The sequence below is a fragment of the Geotrypetes seraphini genome, chromosome 1, assembly GCF_902459505.1.
Source record: "Geotrypetes seraphini chromosome 1, aGeoSer1.1, whole genome shotgun sequence".
NCBI lineage: Eukaryota > Metazoa > Chordata > Amphibia > Gymnophiona > Dermophiidae > Geotrypetes > Geotrypetes seraphini.
This window is the reverse complement of record NC_047084.1, coordinates 350,211,322-350,234,834: the sequence shown is the minus strand read 5'-3', so window position 1 is coordinate 350,234,834 and position 23,513 is coordinate 350,211,322. Positions and strand designations below refer to the sequence as shown.

The 23,513-nt window shown below is 40.5% G+C and overlaps 1 protein-coding gene across 2 annotated transcripts in view; it reads left to right on the top strand.

Moving 5' to 3' along the window:
* The window catches only part of ANTXR2 (ANTXR cell adhesion molecule 2), a 425,705-nt gene that overhangs the window by 307,304 nt on the left and 94,888 nt on the right, over window positions 1–23,513 (top strand). Inside the window, exon 17 of one of the 2 annotated variants that reach the window (XM_033963677.1) lies at window positions 22,253–22,453. The exons of the other annotated variant lie outside the window; for it this stretch is intronic. Coding sequence (XP_033819568.1) covers window positions 22,253–22,303 — 51 coding nt within the window. The 3' untranslated portion in view covers window positions 22,304–22,453. Of the gene's footprint in view, window positions 1–22,252; window positions 22,454–23,513 lie in introns of those variants that run through there. 2 annotated transcript variants of the gene reach the window in all.

Below are 23,513 nucleotides of genomic sequence, written 5' to 3'. Positions count from 1 at the left end.
TTGTTTAATTATGTTGCTAATTGGTGTTAACAGTTACTGGCTTCAGTTGGTGTTGATTGGTGCTAACTGGTGCTAATTAGCAGATTGAGTGTAACTGCCATTAGACAGTATTATACTAATTGTGGATGCAAAATCTATTGCATGCATCTACAAAGAGGGTATACAGCTAGGAGGAGCATTGGCAGGTCAGAGGGTGCTTTAACAGTAGCACATGCTAGATTATATACGTGCCTTCCTGCATAGGGTTAGATGTGAGCGTTTACACCAGCTATAACAAGAAAATATATAATATAAATAAACGTTAATTTGGGGAATGTCACTACCTGCCTATAACTTAGCCCTGTAGATATGTAGAGCATTTAAGGAAGAACTAGACTTATTTTTACACAGCATGTTTATTTGCAAGATTATACAGGCAATGCAGTGATTTTAGTTACAATTTAGGGATCTTTAAACAAGGGAAATGTGCCACAAGATAAAATATTGTTAGAGAAGCAGAATGATTAATTAAGCTGGATTAAAAGTAACTCACTCTGATAAAGACCCCAAAAGTATTCTTTTTTCTTATTGTTGCTTTGATTAGAAGGGTAAAGGAGGTCTGTTGTTTGCAGAGGGTGGCTGGAGGAGATGATGTCCTTACTGGAAGAAAGGTTCTTCAGTTGCAGAATGGTTAGGAGTAGAACATAGTGTCTTGGGTGCAGATGAGAAGTCTAGCAAGTTGGTGCCCGGCAATCCCAAGAGGGAAGAAGCTTAGGTGAATCTCACCTTTTTATGGATAGTAGGAGCTGGAAGTCAAGTCCAGTTACAAGTCAGGAATAGTGTCCAATCACAATTCAGGATCTTTGTTTCCTGTTGACCAGATACTAGCAAGATTAAGTGAGTCATTGTCTGGGAGTTTCATGCAGTTGGCATCTCTTTTGTTACATCCCCAGCTTCTGATTGCTTAGGTCAGGGGTGTCCAACCTTTTGGCTTTCCTAGGCTGCATTGGCTGGAAAAAATTTTTCTGGGGCCGCGCAAACGGTGCAACAAGACAGAGGAGAGAGCCAGCAAGACGGTAAACACCCGGAGGCAGCAGAGGAAAACACTGCATCGCCCTCGACCAGGGCCACACAAAATACTTCATTGGGCCGCATGCGGCCCTCTGGCCACAGGTTGGATAGGTTAGGTAATTAACCCTTTTGCTTCAAACCCTGTGTCTTTTTGTTCCACTCCAGCCTCTGATTCCTGTTCATAGTTTAGAGAATAGAGTTCTGTTTGACACTGCTTCATCTTCTATTATTGTGCATATCTTGTAGAGTAAAGTTCTGTTTGGCACTGGCACCAAACCCAGCTATCATTTGTATTCACTGAAAGAGGTACTTAACTTCTTTGTTTCAGGCTTACAATAATATCAAGACAGATGGCTAGAGTTTTTCAGAGGTCAGCACCAGAAATACATCTTAGTTCGGGCCATATTTCTATAATTGCTAAATCCAGCAAAATTAATCATATCATGCTACATACAGCAAAATTAATCATATTATGTTAAATCGTCATTGAATTTGCTTGTGCTCACAGCCAAATTTAGGTGTGTAAATGTAGATTTATGCCAGTACTTTATAGACAATTGCACAACAATTGTTGTTAAGGTATTGGAGGTATTGCTCTATATGTTAAGGAGGGAATAGATTCTGTTGAAATGGTTACAACAGAAATGAAAGAGAAGCTTGAGTCACTCTGGATCAAAATTCCTGGTCAATATGGCGCAGATACGAAAATTGGCCTTTACTATCGTCCACCAGGACAGGCGGAGGAAACTGACTCAGAAATGATGGAGGAAATCAAACAAGAATGCAAGACAGGCAATGTAATTATATTGGGAGACTTCAATTTCCCAGGGATAGACTGGAAACTAGCAACCTCCGACTGCGGCAAGGAAGCCAAGTTCCTGGAGGTGCTAGGGGATTGCTTCCTGGAACAAATGGTAAAAGAGCCGACAAGAGGCAACGCCACCTTGGACTTGGTCCTAAATGGCCTCACGGGACCGATAACAGAAGTGGAAGTCATGGTTCCACTGGGAACGAGTGATCACAATGTAATCAACTTTAAACTTGACATCGGGAAAGGGAAACATGCCAAAACCTTAACCACCACCTTGAACTTTAAAAAGGGTAAATACGATAGCATGAGAGCCATGGTAGAAAAACGACTCGAGAAGATGGTGGACAAACTTGAAACGGTTGATCAGGCATGGACCCTACTGAAAAATACTATCACAGAAGCACAAGATCTCTACATTCCGAGGATTTCCAAAGATCAGAGAACAAAGAGCAAAAGAGAACCGGCATGGCTTACCATACAGGTGAAGGAAGCCATAAAAGAAAAGAAGGACTCTTTCAAAAAATGGAAATGCATAAAGACAACCGAAGCCTGGAACAAACATAAAGATGATCAGAAGAAATGTCACAAGGCGGTGAGGGATGCAAAACAGGAATATGAGGAAAAAATAGCCCAGGAGGCCAAAAACTTCAAGCCCTTCTTTAGATACGTGAAAGGGAAAAAACCTGCAAAAGAGGCAGTGGGACCCCTGGACGACCAGGGAAGAAAAGGGTACATCAAGGAAGATAAACAAATCGCAGACAAACTAAATTCCTTCTTTGCGTCCGTCTTTACGAAGGAGGACACCTCAACAATACCTGAAGCGGAGAAAGTGTTTGCAGGAGAAATAGAAGACAGCCTCACCACAGTTGAAGTGGACTTAGACCAGATATACTATCAGATCGACAAACTTAAAAGTGACAAATCCCCTGGACCGGATGGGATTCATCCGAGAGTCTTAAAGGAATTGAAGGTTGAAATCGGAGAGTTATTGCAAAAACTTGCAAACCTGACAATCAGAACTGGACAGATACCGGACGACTGGAGGATAGCGAACGTCACCCCAATTTTAAAAAAAGGATCGAGAGGGGAACCGGGCAACTATAGACCTGTGAGTCTTACGTCTGTCCCTGGCAAGATGGTTGAAGCACTGATCAAGGATAGCATAGTCCGGCACTTGGACGCACATGACTTGATGAAACCCAGTCAACATGGATTCAGGAAAGGGAAATCATGTTTGACGAATTTACTCCAATTTTTTGAGACCGTGAACGAGCAAATTGATAGTGGGAAGCCGGTGGACATAATATACTTGGACTTCCAGAAAGCATTCGACAAAGTTCCACACGAAAGACTTCTCAGGAAACTACAAAGCCATGGCATAGAGGGGGATATACAAAGGTGGATAGGCAAATGGCTGGAAAACCGAAAGCAGAGAGTGGGCATAAATGGGAAGTTCTCCGACTGGGAGAAAGTGACTAGTGGTGTACCCCAGGGCTCGGTACTTGGGCCGATCCTTTTTAATATTTATATCAATGACCTGGAGGAAGGAACATCCAGTGAGATCATCAAGTTTGCAGACGATACAAAACTATGCCGGGCGATCAGATCGCAGGATGATAGAGAGAAACTCCAGAGCGACTTGTGTCGGTTAGAAACATGGGCGGAGAAATGGCAGATGAAGTTCAATGTGGAGAAATGCAAGGTAATGCATTTAGGCAATAAAAATAAGGAATACGAGTATACAATGTCAGGTGCAACTCTGGGGAAGAGTGAACAAGAAAAGGACCTGGGTGTACTGATAGATAGGACCCTGAAGCCGTCGGCACAATGCGCGGCAGCGGCAAAGAAGGCAAATAGAATGTTGGGCATGATAAAGAAAGGAATCTCGAGTAGATCGGAGAAAGTTATAATGCCGCTTTATAGGGCAATGGTCAGACCACACTTGGAATACTGCGTCCAACATTGGTCTCCCTACCTAAAGAAGGATATAAAACTGCTGGAGAGGGTGCAGAGACGAGCAACAAAACTGGTGAAGGGTATGGAGAAACTGGAATACGAGGACAGACTTATAACACTAGGATTGTTCTCCCTTGAGAAAAGGAGACTGCGTGGGGATATGATCGAGACCTTCAAAATACTGAAAGGAATCGACAAAATAGAGCAGAGAAGATTATTTACATTGTCCAATTTGACACGGACTAGAGGACATGTAATGAAGCTAAGGGGGGACAGGTTCAGGACTAATGTCAGGAAGTTCTGCTTCACTCAGAGAGTGGTTGACACCTGGAATGCCCTCCCAGAGGAGATTATGACGGAATCGACCGTCCTAGGCTTCAAGAGCAAACTAGATGCATATCTCCTTAAGAGAGGCATATAAGGATATGGTGGACTATAAATTAAGCCAGGTGTACACCTGGCAGGGCCTCCGCGTGTGCGGATCGCCGGACTTGATGGACCGAAGGTCTGATCCGGAGAAGGCAGTTCTTATGTTCTTATGTTCTTATGTTAAAGAATTCACAATTAGCATACATCATCCCAGTGCCTTTTGGAAATTACCCCCTATGGCCCTGATTCTATAGATGGCACCTAAATTGCCTCTGGAAGTTTCAGCCCTCATTTTCGCCGATGAGAGAGCACGAGCTGGAGTGAGTGGGAATCTTTGCGCCTATGCGCTGCTAGACCACAAAGGAAGTATGGTAGGCCTAGGGGTCCTTCACCTGGGTTTGGGAAGAGGGTTAGTTGAGGGAGTGAGTCGTGCCTGTTTGGCAGGGGGAGGGAAACGCTACTAGTTTGTTTGGGGGAGCCACTGACTGTGAAGGAAGTCTGCTGGTTTGGGGGGGGAGGGAAAGAGGCGTTGAAGGTGGCAGGACACCCCTGAGAGGGTGAGCGATAGGAATGGGACATCAGGGGCAAGGGAAGGCTTAGAAACATAGAAACATGATGGCAGATAAAGGCCAAATGGCCCATCTAGTCTGCCCAGAAATCTCAGTACTTTCCATTATAGACTAGTCTCCACACAGACACCCTCTGGGTTCCACTTTATATACCTGCCCTTCGTATGGCAAGTTTTGAAGCAGTTAGAATGATTTTCTCCAGCACTCGCTGTAGAAATGCCACTGAAAATCAATGCCATGACTTGCACGTTTGTCAGCCAACGGTAAACACATGGCTTCTGCAAGGGAAGGTCGTGCCTCACGAACTTGCTGTACTTCTTTGAGGGAATAAACAGCCAGATGGATAAGGGGGAATCCATAGACATCATTTACCTTGACTTCCAAAAAGCCTTCGACAAGGTACCTCACGAACGGCTACTTAAAAAGCTGTGGTACCACGGGGTGCAAGGGGATATCTACCGATGGATCAAACACTGGTTGGCAGGCAGGAAACAGAGGGTTGGAGTAAAAGGCCAATACTCAGACTGGCAATGGGTCACGAGCGGAGTTCCACAGGGGTCGGTGCTGGGACCTCTACTGTTCAATATATTTATTAACGATCTGGAGGCAGGGACAAAATGTGAGGTTATCAAATTTGCTGATGACACCAAACTCTGCAGCAGGGTTAGAAACACGGAAGACTGTGAAGACTGCAAAGGGACCTAACGAAACTGGAAGACTGGGCAAAAAAGTGGCAAATGAGTTTTAACGTAGAGAAATGCAAGGTCATGCATGTAGGGAAAAAGAACCCGATGTTCAGCTACAAAATGGGGGGAACACTGCTAGGGGTGAGTAACTTTGAAAGGGACCTGGGGGTGATGGTCGACACATCACTGATACCATCGGCGCAATGTGCGACAGCCTCAAAGAAAGCAAACAAAATGCTGGGCATCATCAAAAAGGGTATTACAACCAGGACGAAGGAAGTCATCATGCCGTTGTATCGCGCAATGGTGCGCCCGCACCTGGAGTACTGTGTTCAATACTGGTCGCCGTACCTCAAGAAGGACATGGCAATACTCGAGGGAGTGCAGAGGAGGGCGACTAAACTGATAAAAGGTATGGAAAATTTTTCATACGCTGACAGGTTAAAAATGCTGGGGCTGTTCTCCCTGGAGAAGAGGAGACTTAGAGGGGACATGATAGAAACCTTCAAAATCCTTAAGGGCATAGAGAAAGTGAATAAGGACAGATTCTTCAAACCGTGGGGAGCCACAAGCACTAGGGGTCACTCAGAGAAATTGAAAGGGGACAGGTTTAGAACAAATGCTAGGAAGTTCTTTTTTACCCAGAGGGTGGTGGACACATGGAACGCGGTTCCGGAGAATGTGATAGGCCAGAACTCTGTACAGGGGTTCAAGGAGGGTTTGGATAGGTTCCTGGAGGATAAGGGGATAGAGGGGTACAGATATAACTTGAGGTAGGTTATAGAAGTAGGCAGAAACCACTTCACAGGTCGCAGACCTGATGGGCCGCCGCGGGAGCGGACCGCTGGGCGAGATGGACCTCGGTCTGACCCAGTGGAGGCAACTTCTTATGTTCTTATGTTCTTATGTTTTGGAATATCGGCCTGTTAATTTATTTTTCCGCAATCACAAAATTCAGCAATACTGAACCTGCTTGAAATGGAGCAGGCGATCCTGTTGAAGAAACAATCAGCCCGTCTCTCTTTGTAATGCAGTCGGCGGCGTTCTGTGGACTAATTCCTCCGTGTATCTCTTGATGTAGACATTTATGAGCAATAGAGTCCAAAGAATATGCAAATAGATGCACAAACTGCCTACAAAGTACATTTGAAAGCAAATGCGGGTAAACATTTGTGAAGTATACTGATGACAATAAAAAGGCAGAGTTGATGCCTTTTTCTTTTCTCTTTTTTTTTTTTTTTTGTTTCTTTTGTAGACTTGAAAGGTATTCTTTATAAGCTTTTGATGATTCAAAAAGGGGGTTAGTTTCCTGAAGCTGCTTGAAGTGCTTCATGTGATCTTGAGAAGAAATTAGTGGCGGTTGTCATAGTGTAGAAGATGCAGGGAGGCAACAGTCTAGCTACGTTTGAACTGACAAGAGTGGAGGGTGAGAGCTTTATCCTACTGTTGAAATGCAAAAAAAAAAAAAAAGCAATTGCCGTCCTTTGGGTGTGACCCACAGTGCCACAGGAGTACAACTTCTGTCTAGCGAACAGCATGTTCTGTCATTCAAAAGAAGAAGAAAAAAAACCTATCTCCTTTTATTCATAAGCTTTTCCATGCAGATGTGCAGCCGTACCCCTGGTGAGTTAAATTTTGTAAACACAGAGACCACACACAAACACCCTCGCTGCCTCTCTTCGGAAGTGCCGCTGTGTCAGACAATGAAACTAACAAATATTTCTTATTTCATTGAGTCTGGCACTGCTCAGTTGCAGAAGAATCCACCTGCGAATTCAAGTCCTTGATGAAGTAATTGAAGTTTAAGCATGAAGTATCAGAGCAGAAGAAGAGAAGGCTCTCTTCTTGTCTCCCTCTTCTTGCTCCCTGCAGAGGGTGGCCTGGTCTTGAACCCTGTACACAGTCGTCAGAAATGGCTTTGATCACCACTCTAGACTCCTCTGAATCATATACATTTATATATATATATATATATATATATATATATATTTTTTTAAAGCTGGTAATTCATGAAGTCTTGGAATCTTTTCCAGGTGTTTGCAAGCAGGTTGCGGCCTGGCATCTGTTTGGAGCAGAGGCACGGCTGCATGCCCACCCTGTAGCGAAGCTGCTGGATTGTCAGCAGATGTAGTTAAGAGTGGCAGAGTAGTTTTGGTTTCACGTTTGCCGCCTGGAGGAGAGCTTAAACACCAAAGGTAAAGTGGGGGCGGACACAGCTGTGCTTCCAAACTTGCCTCGGGCACAAATAAAGAGATCTGATATAATGTGACTCTCTTGTGGTGGGGCAGATGAGGACCGAGAGGCACTTCAGAGGCCACTCGACACAGCAACATCTGCCGCTAAGTTTCAGGGGGAGTGACAGAGGACAGCAGGTATAGATCGCAGCCCCCACGTGAACAGCCACCGTTAAGCCAGGAGCTCTTTTGAGGAGCTTCCATCAAACCTGCCTGAGTTTACAGCAGGAGGCTGCGTTGTGTTCAAAGCTGCGTTTTTGTTTCATGCAGTAACAAGGTGGTTTATAAATGATGTATCACTTTGCACTAGCTGTTTGCTAACCCCCCCCTTCCCCCCCAGTATATTTAAAGAAATAAATAAAAGAGGTAGTGGGAAAATAGAAAGAAAAACATAAAAAGAATAACAGTGCTTTGGGGGCTGCTGCTTCTAAAAGTGTTATTTGCCTTTAAGTAGCCAGACTAATTTGTAGTTGAGCAGACATCACTGTTGACCTTCAAATTTCTTTATATTATTTAATTTCTGATATATACTGTGCATTGGTATTGAATATACAAAGTGAAGCGCGTCAGTGCTTGCACACTCCAATTAATATTCAGCGCTCTTTAACCCTTTCAGGACCAAGGGACATATTTGTCCCATAACTTTAAAATCCTATAAATTTTGATTGGGATAGTCTACAGTTCTAAATTTGATATGTACGGATTCCATATGATACTGCCTTTATGTAAACAAACTGGTTCCGACATTCATTCATTAGCGTCGTTGCCAGATTGACGAGAAGATTCACTTGCCACACTGTCCATAAGCCAGAAGTTTGATTTTTTTTAAAAAAAATAATGATATTTCACAAAAAAAATCAATTTTTTGGCATCTGCAAGCCCTTTTTACCATAAAAATGTCGTCAAAACCACAAAAATTGGCCCACGATCCTTATGGTCCTGAAAGGGTTAACCGGTAAGGAACAGCTCCTGGACAGTAAAATACTGCTAAGCCGGCTAAGTGCTAATATTCAGCACAAGATGGCCGCTGAATATTAGCGCTTAGGCCCGGATTCTAAAAAACAGCGCCGCCAGCGGCGACCGACTTAAAAACAGCTGCCGATTGCCTGTCAGTCATGCGACGGTGCCCCTTATAGAATCGGGCCTTTGGAAAAGATAGGCAATGGCAATGTAGGCCAGGGTTTTTAAGGTCTACATTTTCGGTGCCTACCTTTGATGTGAATCATGCCTGTGGAGGCCCTTTATGATGCCTAACACCACTTCTGGTGTTATCCATGCCTACAGTAGCATTAGGCGTCGTAAAGCGCCTTCATAGGCACAATTCCAGTACCTACATTTTTCTTTTAAAATATTTTAAACAGCGTTTTGAACTTGTTAGGTGCCGGTCAGGCACCTACTGGCTTCTAACTTATTGCAGAATCTGGACCTTGATGGATAGCTTGCTAACTGCAAAATTTAAAGTGCTGGCCAGCTAGATTTAGCGCCTAAGATAGACCAGCTATTTAAGTAGCCTATCTTTGGCTACTAAAAATTTAGCTGGTTATTGCCAAATATCACATAGCCAACTGACATTTTAGCAGCCAAAAACCTTCCAGATATTCAGTGCCGGTCACCAAAAACAGTCCGACATTGAATAGCCAGCTAACTCCCATAGTTTGAATATTGGCCTCATATGTGTTTAGCAGCTGAATATCACTGTTAATAATAATAATAATAATAATAACTTTATTCTTCTATACCGCCATAGTCGTGAGACTTCTAGGCGGTTCACACTAAAGAGAGCTGGACAGTCAGCGAGTTACAATAGGGAATACAGTATATAGAAATTTACAGTATAGAAATATACAGTATATAGAAATTTACAAAAAAAAAAAAAAGCATATAGAATCTTACATAAAGGTCCGGGGTACAGCATCTAGAATCTTACATATAGCATACAGAGTCTTACTAAGGTAGTGAGATACAGCATAAATACAGATTAATGTATGTTTCACCTCTGTCCCTACCAAAAATGGCCCATTATTACACAATTAATATCTGGTTGATTAGCTATTATCTGTGTATTAACTTAAAACATGTAGATAGGAGAGTTCATCGTTTGCTGTTAAACTGAAATCAGCTGACCCAATATGAGCATAAGAGTTGTCTTCCTGGGACAAGCTGAAAGTCCGTCAAGCCTGGTATCCTGTTTCCAACAGTGGCCACTTCAGATCACAGGTATCTGGCAAGTTCCTAAAGAGTAAAACAGATTTTATGCTGCTTATCCTAGGAATAAGCAGTGGCTTTCCTCAAGTCCATCTTTTGGATGGATGGATGGATGGATAAATAGATATGTAAGCATGTAGGCATTGTACTACTATCTCCGTGTAAGTCTAAATATGGTGGCGGCGTCTTTTTCACTTCCTTTACATACATTCATCAAAGATTCAACCAATCACCAAACGTACTGCACAAACCACTCCCTATTCGAGTTCGGCATTCAACCCACACGGGCTAACGGAATTTAATTCATAGATCCATTTTTGTTCTCCGTTAGCCCGTGTGGGTTGAATGCCGAACTCGAATAGGGAGTGGTTTGTACAGTACGTTTGGTGATTGGTTGAATCTTTGATGAATGTATTTAAAGGAAGTAAAAAAAGACGCCGACGCCATATTTAGACCTATACGGAGATAGTAGTGTGATGGCTTAAATGGTGCGAAGCTACTTTAAATTGATTTTTCTAAATTTATGTAGATAAGATGGATAGCTTTTAATACAACTATTGAAGGCTCTAGTACTTATTATATGTTTTATAACTGTTGTTAGGTGCATAACTGCTAATATTCCAGAACCCATGCATGTAAGTACTGGGCCTGCCTCTGACCTGCCCATGCCCCTCCCGGGTCAACAGCCCTCTTTCAGTTGTGTGTTATGGGCCTAATTCTATATATAGTGTCAAAAAATTGGCACCTACTAGAACAGCACTTAGCATGATTCTACAAGGTGCGCATATCTTTTATAGCAGTGGTTCCCAACCCTGTCCTGGAGGACCCCCAGGCCAGTTGGGTTTTCAGGATAGCCCTAATGAATATGCATGAGAGAGATCTGCATATAATGCAGCAGATTGATGCAGATTGATGCAAATTGTCCAAAGTTAAAATTTATTCACCACAACAAGATTAAAATAACATAACTATAGCTATTTTAATCTTGTTGTAGTGAATAAATGTTCATTTTGGACAATTTCCATTTATCTGCTGATTTCTGTTGCTCATTGTGGATCTTGCAGATTGCTTGCCTGCATGTTTTGTCAGTGCTTTTTTTTGTTACATGCCAGTTAGGGCATTTAAAAAAACATGTATCCAGCAGCATATTCCCTCTAGTTCTATAAATCAGTGGTTCCCAACCCTGTCCTGGAGGAACCCCAGGCCAGTCGGGTTTTCAGGATAGCCCTAATGAATATACACGAGAGAGATCTGCATATAATGGAGGTGCCAGGCATGCAAACCTGCTCCATGCATATTCATTAGGGCTATCCTGAAAACCCGACTGGCCTGGGGGTCCTCCAGGACAGGGTTGGGAACCACTGTTGTATAGAATTGTGCTAAGCCCTTGTGCATCACATAATTTTTTGGCACACCCATTAAAGCCTGCTAAAACCAGGCCTAAATGCCTGCACCTAAATTGTGCGCAGATCAAGTGTATTCTGTAGTAATGCGCATAACTTTTAGGAATGGCTATACATGTAACTTTTAATTCGTGCCAATTAGTGTGAATTATGAGATGTTGAATGCCAATCATAGGTGCTGATTAGGCTAATTAACCAATTTAAGTTTTGCATGCAAATTGTGTGCACCGAATTGCATGCATAGCTTCAAGTGCTACACATAGAATTTGGGGGATGTAGATTACACAATTTATAGAATCTCAACTAAGGACTAATTAGCGCCAATCGGCACCATTTAACCCCAATTATAGTCAATTATTGGTTGTTAACATCAAATAGCAACTAATTAAGTCATGTGCGTAACTGAAAACTATTCTATAACTTGTGCATGCAGCTTTGCATGCCAAGAATAAAATTGTTAGAGCTAGAGAGAATATGATTTAGGTCCCCAACCCTGTCCTGGAGGACCCCCAAGCCAGTCGGGTTTTCAGGATAGCCCTAATGAATATGCATGGAGCGGATTTGCATGCCTGGCACCTCCATTATAAGCAGATCTCTCTCGTGCATATTCATTAGGGCTATCCTGAAAACCCGACTGGCCTGGGGGTCCTCCAGGACAGGGTTGGGAACCACTGATTTATAGAACTAGAGGGAATATGCTGCTGGATACATGTTTTTTTAAATGCCCTAACTGGCATGTAACAAAAAAAAGCACTGACAAAACATGCAGGCAAGCAATCTGCAAGATCCACAATGAGCAACAAAAATCAGCAGATGAATGGAAATTGTCCAAAATGAACATTTATTCACTACAACAAGATTAAAATAGCTATAGTTATGTTATTTTAATCTTGTTGTGGTGAATAAATTTTAACTTTGGACAATTTTCATCAATCTGCTGTTTTTGTTGCTAAAAACATACACTGACCACCACGGCTGAAAATTTTACCCCTTAGCTTTTAAGTAAATAATATTCTTGGCTTCAGTTTCTTATTCCAGTAATACTGGATTGTAGACATTTTCTAGTACCACATTTCATTGTGCATAGTGCCTTATTTACTGGGAAATGGAGAATGGCACGAGGATAAATTTTTCCCTGTCCCCGCAGGAACTCAATTTTTCCGTCCCGTGAGTTTTGTTGCTGAACTTGCCCCATTCCTCTAAGCTCTGGCTTAGCCGCACAAGCCTTGGACACTTATGATTTTAAAGTGTTTGAGGCTTATTTAGATGAGGACGGAGCTTGCAGGAATGGGGCAGGGACAGGAAAAGAACTCTCTAGGATGGGAAAATGATTTCCCGCGGGGACAGGGAAAAATTTGTCCCCATGTTATTCTTTGCTTGGGAGAATAGAAAATTGAATAAATAAATAGTGTGAAAAGTTTCAGCCTCTGATAACCAGACCAGAGCTGGTATTGTGACATCATAATGCCTCATTCCACCAATGCCTAAGAGCCAGCCTCATCAGTGATGTCACAATGGCTTGATTGTCCTTTACTTGGCTCACTTTTACTACATTTTGATTTCTAGAGTGGAGAAGTGTAGAGAATGATAAGGGGACAAATTTGTCCCCATCCCCACGGAACTCAATTTCCCCGTCCCGTCCCTGCGAGTTTTGTCACTGTCCCTGCCCTTGCCCCATTCCTGTAAGCTCTGCCTTGACCGCAGAAGCCTCAAACACTTATGATTTTAAAGTGTTTGAGGCTTGTGCAGATGAGGACAGAGCTTGCAGGAATCTGGCAGGACCAGGAAAAGAACTTGCCAGGACGGGAAAACGAGTTCCTCGGGGACAGGGAAAAATTTGTCCCCGTGTCATTCTCTATTGAGAAGGCCTGAATTCAGTTATTACGAGGGCTTTACCTTACCGAAAACAACTATGAGGATGAATCTGGAGGACCTTACCAGACTAGTACAAAACAGATGTCTTTTTAGATCTGTAATTCATCAAGTCACTAGGACTCAAACACAAATTGATGGCACCTAACTAACTAACCCCCCCCCCCCCTTTTATAGAACTATAACATGGTTTTTAGCGCCAGCCGTGGCAGTAACAGCTCCAACACTCATGGGAATTCTATGAGCGTCGGAGCTGTTACCGCCACGGCCAGCGCTAAAAAACACACAATGGTTTTGTAAAAAAGGAGGGGGGGAGTTGGGGTAACTTACCTATTTATTGAGATTTATTAATCACATTTATGATGAGATTCACCCAAGACGATATAGAGCAAGTACAGTTCAACCTAAAATTTACAATTTTGTTAACAGCATAACAATATTAAAATTACCCCATATAAACATTAATCCAATCAATGAGGTAAACTCAAAATCAGCAAATTGAAACCTATAAATGAAGTGACAGTCTCTGACCATATAAAATGTCTGGCTGAATCCCAAAGTGTTTGCTTGCATTCAGCTTTTTGTGGCATAGTCCTGGCTAGATGCTATATGGCCATTTGGGGGAGGATGGGCTGGAAAGGGCTTCAATGGCTGGGAGGGTTTAGATGGGATGGAGTAGGTTTTGAAGGAGATTTCGGAAGTTGGAACCCAAGCACAGTACCGGGTAGAGCTTTGGATTCTTGCCCAGAAGAAAAAATGTAAATTGAATCAGGTTGGGCAGACTGGATGGACCATTCGGGTCTTTATCTGCTGTCATCTACTATGTTACTATGTTACTATATTTGTCTCATGTGAAAGGGCATTTTTTTTTTCTGCATCCTTCAAATTTTGATATCCTAATACCGGTGGCTGCTAATGAAGGAGGAGTAGAATGTTAGAACTCTCCAGTATTTTGAGGAACTTTTAATACTAGGATCGGTTAAATTACACTTTTTGGTGGGAATCTCTGTGTTACACTTTTAAAATGGAACATATGATGGCCATGCAGCAAGGACATTATAAGAAGTTTATGGATATTTGGGAGCCATTGTCAAAATTCTGCAAGGAGTGATTGTTGATTTCCCCTTTTGATAATACACGTCCAGGGTGGGTGGGGAGATACTTTTGCAATTTTTGGATATGCAGACCGGTGGGGGGGATATGTGTATTTTTTCGTTTTATAACTTACAATAAGTGTGACATTTAGTAAAACATTTTTACATTAAATAGAACACTTAATATTCAGCAACAATACAAATCATATAACTTATCTCCCTCCCTCCCCACCCTTCTATAGCATATATAAACATAAGTATTATATGATTAAACTTTTCCCCTCCTATCATTCTTATATTGTTAAATAATAAACTAAAAATTACCCCCCCCCATCTACCAGTATTGTACTTATAAATTTAAGGGAAAAATGGAATCTATTCATTACAATATTTTGTTAACAGCTCCCACACATCTTGAAACTTCCTTAAATCCCCCTGCTGTGTAGCTATTGCTCTTTCCATTTTATATATATGGCACAATGAATTCCACCCAAAATTATAATTCATTCTATTCCAGTTCTTCCAATTACATGTTATTTGTTGTATGGCAACCCCTGTCATTATAAACAAAAGCTTGTTGTTATTAGAAGATATCTGACTTTTTGCTCTCATTGACATGCCAAATAATATAGTATCATAGGTCAATGCCACCGTGTTTTCTAATAAACTATTAATTTGGCCCCAAATTGATTTCCAAAATGCCATAATAAATGGACAATAGAACAATAAATGATCTAAAGTCCCTGCTTCAAGATGACAATGCCAACATCTATTAGACTTAGAGCTATCTAACTTTTGTAACCGAACAGGGGTCCATAATGTTCTATGTAACAGAAAAAACCAAGTTTGTCTCATAGATGCAGACACTGTACATCTTATTCTTCAAGTCCAAATTCGTGGCCATTTGAGATGCAGAAATTTGATGCTTAATCTCAATGCTCCAAATGTCTCTCAGGCCGGTTTTTGGTTTCTTTTTAATAAATCCAGTTAACAGTTTATACCACTGGGCATCCTGGTGCCCCAGGAAGTCCAGCTGAAAGCATAAGTATTCCAAGCTATATTGATTATTAAGATTTTTCTATTCATGGAACCCTGCCTGAATGGCCTGCTTCAGTTGCATCCAGCTAAAACTTTGTGATTTATTGAGGCCGTATTTATGTTGCAACTGTGAAAAATCAAGCAGCTTACCATTAGAAATAGCATCATCTAATACACGAATACCTGCTATCATCCAATACTTCCAGATGACCTTAAATCCGCCTATTTGAATCTTAGAGTTCAGCCATATAGTTTGATTTGTTGATTTGTGAATTGGAATAGGTGTTAAATTACTTACGTATCTTAATGTTTTCCAAGTGTCTACTAATATTCTATTTTCTTTATATAATCTAGGCATTTTGATACTAAGAATATGGCATAATCGCAGAGGAAACATGAGGCGCCATTCCAACCATAACCAATCTGGGATATTTTCAATGAGCTCTGGAAGGACCCAATATATACCCTGGCGTATAATATAGGATTGATGATACCTATAAAAATTGGGAAAATTTACCCCTCCCTCTGCAATTGTTTTTTGTAGAGATACTAACGTGACTCTAGGAGTTTTTTCCAGCCGAACAAATTTTGTAAGAACACTATTTAATTTTTTATAAAAGGACCCTTGGAAAAAAAACGGCAACATACCCATTTGATAACAAACCACAGGCAAAATCATCATTTTAATAGTTTGGACTCTCCCCCACCATGAAAGATGTAAAGGATTCCATTGCTCACACATTTCTGTTACCTTCTGTAATAAAAATTTTTCATTCTCTTTCATTGTTTCTTCCAATATATTTTTAATCCAAATGCCTAAATATTTTATTCCATCCTCCTTCCATAGAAAGGGAAATGAATCAAACAAACCTTTTATACAATGCACATTAAGTGGAAGAACATCTGATTTACTCCAATTTATCTTGTACCCTGAAAATTTTCCAAATTTCTCTATCAATTCTAGTAAGCTTGGAATGGTTGTTTCTGGATTTCTCAAATGAAGCAGTAACCTTATATTCCCGATCTGAATAAGGAATATCCTGCATCTCCTTCGCTTGCTGAATGGCTAATAACAAGGGTTCTAATACAATATCAAAAAGCAAAGGAGATAAGGGACAACCTTGTCTAACCCCCCTCTGCAATCTAAAACACTCTTGAGTAATTAGTATTAATATACAATCTAGCAACAGGGGAGCTATACAATGTTTGGATCATTTGTATAAATCCTGAACCTATACCAAACCACTCCAATGCTTGATACATGAAGGCCCATTCTACTCAATCATAGGCCTTCTCTGCATCCAAGGATACAGAAAAGGCTGGATCATTCATGGCTTTTGATAGATTTAACATATGCAAAGCCAATCTGGTATTATTAGAAGAATGTCTTTGAACAACAAATCCTGTTTGGTGCATACCAATAATAAAGGGGAGAGCCTTAGCCAAGCCTTAGTCAATGTCTTAGCTAAAAGTTTTCCATCTACATTGATTAAGGAAATAGGCCTGCAGTCTGAAACCAATGTGGGATCTTTATTTGGCTTTGGCAAAACTATGGTTAATGATTCTGCCATAGTACCTGTAATGCAACCTTTAGTTAGTTGAACCTGATACAAATTTAACAAATATGGTAATAAGGTAATTTGAAATGATTTATAAAACTCTACCGTGAAACCATCTCCACCTGGAGCGGATCCAACTCTAAGGGTTTTCAGTGCTGTTTGCAACTCTTTTAGTGATATTGGGTTTTCTAAACTTTCTTTTATATGCTCAGGAATTTTTGGTCCCTTAATTAAGTTTAAAAATTCTAGACCATCTTTTTCTTTATCTAAATAAGGCTCAGAAGAGTATAGAACTTTATAAAAATTTAAAAAATTGTTTTAAAACAGGTCCAATTTGAGAATAAGTATCACCTTTCTCATCCTTTACTATTTTTGTTTTTCTTTTTTTTTTGCTTTAAGATAATTTGTCAATAATCTTCCCGCCTTATTTTAATTTCCATAATACAAAGCTTGTTGAGAAAATAAGTCTTTTCTTATCAATTTAGAAGAATCTCATTATATTTACCTTTAGCTTTCAAAAGAGCCTGTAATGTAGAGTATTCCCATTTCTCAATTTTGACTCCAAAAGCTTAATTTCATGTTCCAAACTGGAAAATTGTCTTTTAACTTGTTTCCTAATATATGCTAAAAATGAAATAATTTTACCTCTCATGGTTGCCTTAAAAGCACCCCATAAAGTCTCAATGGAGATATCTTCCGTATTATTAATTTGAAAATAATCATTTATTTTTAACTGAACTTCCTCAATAAAAGTTGGTTCCGCAAGCAGTGTATTATCAAATCTCCATACAGATTTACTATTATCTTGATCAACTATTTTAAATTTAATCCACACACCCCCATGACCAGCCAAAACAATTGGATCTATGGAGGATTGTTATCTGCTGTACTAATTGATTTGAAACAAATATATAATCTATTCTTGAAAAAGATTTGTGAATATGGGAACAAAAAGAAAATTCCCGGTCATTAAAAAGAAATATTCGCCATATATCTTTCAAATCACAATTCTGTATCAAATTATCTAATCCTAATGACTTCATAATTCTACTAGGTTTTTTATCCATTAAAGCAGTGATTCCCAACCCTGTCCTGGAGGAACACCAGGCCAATCGGGTTTTCAGGCTAGCCCTAATGAATATACATGAGAGATATTTGCATATAATGGAAGTGATAGGCATGCAAATCTGCTCCATGCATATTCATTAGGGCTAGCCTGAAAACCCAGTTGGCCTGGTGGTCCCCCAGGACAGGATTGGGAACCACTGCATTAAAGGATATATAACAGCATTAAAATCACCTGCCACAACTAAATTAGAAGCAGCCAGTGATAGTAACAATTGTTGTAGAGATTTTAAAAATTCAAATTGGTTTGAATTAGGTGCATATACATTGAAAAGTGCCAACGTAGTATTTCCCAGACTCACTTCTACATGTATCCATCTCCCTGAAGGATCAGCAGCAATCAACTTAAACATAACATTGCATTTTTTACTTACCAAAATTGCTACACCTGCCTTCTTTCCCACAGCAGGGGCAAAAAACCCCAATGTTTTACCCAATCCCCTTCTAGTTTCTTAGACTCTAAAGCTGATAGATGAGTCTCCTGGATATAACATATATCTACATTCTGTTGTTTAAAAATAAAAGTGTTTTCTTTCTTTTTATTGGATGGTTGAGACCATTAACATTTAATGAAAATAATTTAAGCTCCATTAAGATATTTACTTACAGGGCACATGAACCCCATCAAATATTTCATCTTATTATAATTTTTTTGTGCATAACTCATTTCCCTTAATTTACTATGTGGAACATCCCCTCCCTCCCTTTATCTCTTAAATATTATATTTCTAAGATCCCATAAACCCTTCTCTATTCCCTCCCATATCCCTCCCTTCTTATATTACGATAACTTGAAGACATAAAATCAGCCTGGTAGCCCCACCCCTCCCCCAGGCATCTTACTTTACTATTTCCTCTATACTATAAAAATTAATCAACCTATATAATTAAAAGATTTATCACTAGATATATAATTTTACTTAAGAAGTATAGACCATTTAATTTCCCCTTTAATATGACAATTTATCAAATTTTAAATCTCACTAAATTGAATAATTCATAAATCTAATAAATATATTTTCCCCCTATTCATGAAATATAATTAATCAACCCTTAAATAATAATATTCCATAAATATTTTAGTTTTATCAATTCATATAGGAAGACTAAATATTTACTATAGTATAGTAACCACATAAATTAATTAACTAAATTTCCTGGAAAATTCATTTAATGCATAGATTCTTCACCATATCAAATTTATTTCTTAATTATTAGTGATTTAATATGAATATTAAGAATCCCCCTTTTTATTATTATGACAACTGTATTAAACTATATTTCATATCTTTATCTAGGAATAATAAAAATATAATATCTTTATATTATCTCTAAAAGAAGTCCTATATCAATGAAAGTATAACTTAAACAAATACTACTGATTAAGTGGAGATGAAAGATCAGAAATTAGAAGTCATTTCATGCTTATAAACAGAAATTCCCTTTCCAAAATATCACTAGGACCCAAGACCACCATCATAAGGAGATCATCAATTACAGATATATTCAGGAAGAATTCATTTTTCCAATATTCATGCATGGGGTTGCAGACATGGGTGCTTCAGCAGGCATTAAAGTAAAGTTAATGGCAAATATCCAAATGACTGGAACCAGATCATTCTATATCTCCCCAACTGCCCCACCAATTCTAGGGAAACACAGGGGTAAGCTAAAATATAGACAGAGTTCCACATTGTCTCAATGTGAACCTGCTACACATTCCAATGGATCTACATGCGACTGCCATCACCCAGGAAGGTGTCGACTAGGCAGTGGAGAACATTATGAGGAAGTACTGTTCTGTGTGTCATAGAAACTGACCAGCAATATCCTCGGTGATTTCCCTCAAGTTTATGTGTTCCACTCTCCAGTGTCATTAAGCACCCATCTGAGGGAGCGATCACTAGAGTCCTTGGCCATCAACTCGGCGATCACTCTACCTCCAATCTAGTGACACATAACAAATCTCCTGGGAAGCGCCTCAAAGGGTAATGGTAAACGGTATTCCATCAAAAACATTGAGAGTGACCAGTGGAGTGCCACAGGGCTCGGTCTTGGGCCCGATGCTATTTAATATCTTTGTAAGGATCTAACTCAGGGACTTCGAGGCAAAATTACATTATTTGCCGATGACGCTAAACTATGCAACATTGTGGGCAAGGCAACAGAACCTGACAGCGCAACCAGGCCCAACACTATGGAGCAGGACCTACTTTTACTAGAACAATGGTCCAGTACTTGGCAACTAAATTTTAATGCCAAAAAATGTAAGGTAATGCATCTCGGTAGTGGAAATCCATGCAGAACATACACCTTGAACGGTGAGAACTTAACAAGAACTGTTGCAGAAAGGGACTTGGGAGTAATCATCCGGGAAGATATGAAAGCTGCCAATCAGGTGGAGAAAGTTTCAGCCAAGGCTAGACAAATGCTGGGTTGCATCAGAAGGAGCTTTATCAGCTGAAAGCCTGAAGTCATACTGCCGTTATACCGATCCATGGTGAGACCTCACCTGGAGTACTGTGTCCAGTTTTGGAGTCCACACTATCAAAAGGATGTGAAGAAAATGTAGTTGATCCAGAGAATGGCCACTAGGATGGTCTCGGGACTTAAAGATCTCTCATATGAAGAATGTCTGAGCAGACTGTGCTTGTACTCTCTCGAAGAGCGCAGAGAAACATTCAAATATATCACGGGCTGCATTGAGGTGGAAGAAGAAATCTTTTTTCTTACGGGTCCCACAACGAAAAGAGGGCATCCGCTAAAACTTAAGGGGGGCAATATCATGGTGACACCAGGAAAAACTTCTTCACCGAAAGGGTGATTGATCGATGGAATGGTCTTCCACGCAAGGGAGTCGAGGCCAGTAACCTGCTCGACTTCAAGAGACGATGGGACAAACAGGTGGGGTTGCTGCAGAGTTATACTTAAAAAATGGTTTCTCAAAGGAGGGAGAGTTCTTGAGTGGGCAGACTTGTTGGGCCGCCGGCCCTTTTCTGCCATCATACTCTGTTTCTAAGTTTATATCCCCCCTCAAACAGTATATTTTTATTGACTATTTCTTCAATGTAAATCTGCTGCATCAGTCCATTGGAACCACATGTAAATGCCATCATCCAGGAAGATGCCGACAAGGCAGAAGAGTGTATTAAGAGGAAGTACTATACTGTGTTTCCCAAAAATTAGCCAATAAAATCCTCGATGATTACCTCCAGATCTGTAACCCCGCAGGTCCTTTCATCCATGACCCCGCAGCACCAGACCAAAGGCATCGACTGTGAAGTAAAACAGGGCTAGAACAGTGTATCACGCCCAGTGCCCCAGCGACAAGAAACTCTTCTTGATTTTCAACATCGACTGCAGCATTCAGAAGAAATGGCACTAGCTGCTACCGAAAATGTTTCCAATGAGCAGGAAACTGTACACAGATAACACAGTCGACACAGCCGCGGCATCAGAGGATCTGATTCAGCGGCGGGAGAACGTTCCCACTCGACCGCCAATCAGTGAGGATCATTTCCATATTTCATCCACCCAACCCGGAACTGGAAGAACCAAAGGCCGGGGCAGGGGGAAGTGGCGATATAGTTTGGACAGATCAAAGCCGCGCATCAGCAGAAACAGAGCACTGCTCACTTCCCTTCCGTCCTACCACATCCTCTTATGCAGATTCTCTACAGCATCTCCTGCAATCATCCTGGCCCCATCGAAGCCTCAAACATCACGGCTCCAAATTAGAATGAATTTCCAAGCCTTCTCTGTCTCTCCTCTTCGGTTTCCTCTGACGTCAGATAATTTTTGAATATATTATTTACATCAGCAAATTTCCTATTCAGGTGCAGAATCTTCTTCCGTTTTAAATTATAACTATTCCATTAGTTCCATTTCATTAGAAAATCAGTTGCAGCAGCCATCTTTAATATCAAATAAAATTAGTAACATAAATATTCAGTTATTTCTGTTTTTCTGTATTTCTCAAATTTTCCAAATCAAGGTAAAAAACAAAAACCCTAAGACATTTTCTTCAATATAATATTCTTTAACTCATAGGCATTTCTTGAGATGACAGAAACTTTTTAAGTTTTTCTGGATCCTCAAATTGATGAAATTTTTCTTTATATGTAACTCATCTGTGCTGGATAATATAACCCATATTTAGCTCCAATTTCCTTTAAAGATTGTCTTAATTGTAGAAATTGCTTCCTCAGCTGAACTTGGCAAAATCTGGGACAAAGAGTAATTTGGAGTCTTTATATGCCAGATTTTTTGTTTCTCTTGCAGCTTTTAAAATTTCCAGTACAAAGGAGGGAATCAAGATGGCGACGGAGCTAGTCGCATAGCTCGAGGCTCTCTCTACACTGGGGATTTAAAGCACTTTGAAATATTGCTTCGTACCTTTTCAGCATGCCCAAACGCAGAGGGAAACAGAGAGGTGTTCTTCCTGCCTCTTCAGTCTCTTCGCTAATGCGTCAGACAGCAATAACTTCGTTTGCTGTCCCGGTTGTTCAGGGCGCTCCGGCTTGTCGAGAGGGATTGATTTCGACTTCGGGAAGCGAGGTTTCGCTTAGCCCAATTGGTCCGGGAGCCCCCCCACGCCCTGGAAGAATGTCGGGTTCACCGGCGGCGTTGCAGGAAGTAGCGGGGACATCTTTTACTCCGCTTGCGCTGCCGGATTTACCTTTGACCCCGGAGGCAGTTTCAGTCTCGCTGGATCCTATACAACAATTGCCAGCGTTTGGGGGACTAGGAGCTCATGGAAGGTCAGCTAATGGAACAACTAAATTTGAACTGGATTCTATTACTTCACCGATGGTTCCTGTTTCTCTTCTGACCCCATTGAAGAAACCAATGGTGATTGATTTGGAGGCACTCTGGGAGGCTATTGAAAGCCTTCATAAGGTATGCTCCTATACTGTTACAACTATGCATACTTCCTCATTGCATTTGAAAGAGATTGAGGGGAAAATTCAACATCAAGACCAGAGACTAGATAAATTTGAGCAACAGGTCTCTGATTTACAAAAAAGTTCTGATTATCAAGTTAAAGACAAAGCAATGTTGTCTAGGAAGATTGAAAATCTGGAAAATGCCAACAGGAATTTAAATTTGAGATTAATTAATTTTCCAGTCACCAGACTACAATCACCTAAGGAACTTTTTCATCAATTCCTAACTTTAGTCTTAAAATTTTCTGAGACTTCACTGCCTCCCTTACAGAAAATATATTATCTAAATACTCCAAAATTAAAGACTCAGGACATAGAAAACCAACAGACTGAATTAGATATTACAAATTTATTGGAGTCTTCATCTCTTGAAATTTCTGAAAGGGCTACTTTGCTTGTGACCTTTGTCTTTTTACAAGACAAAGAAGCAGTTCTTCGTCTATTCTTTAGGGCTGAGAATGTTGAATTTTATGGTTCTAGAATAGCCGTATTTCCAGATGTTTCTAAATGGACGCAGTTGCGTCGGAAAAAATTTCTAATGTTACGTCAATCTGTGTTGGGATTAGGAGCTACCTTTCAGCTACGCTTTCCATGTA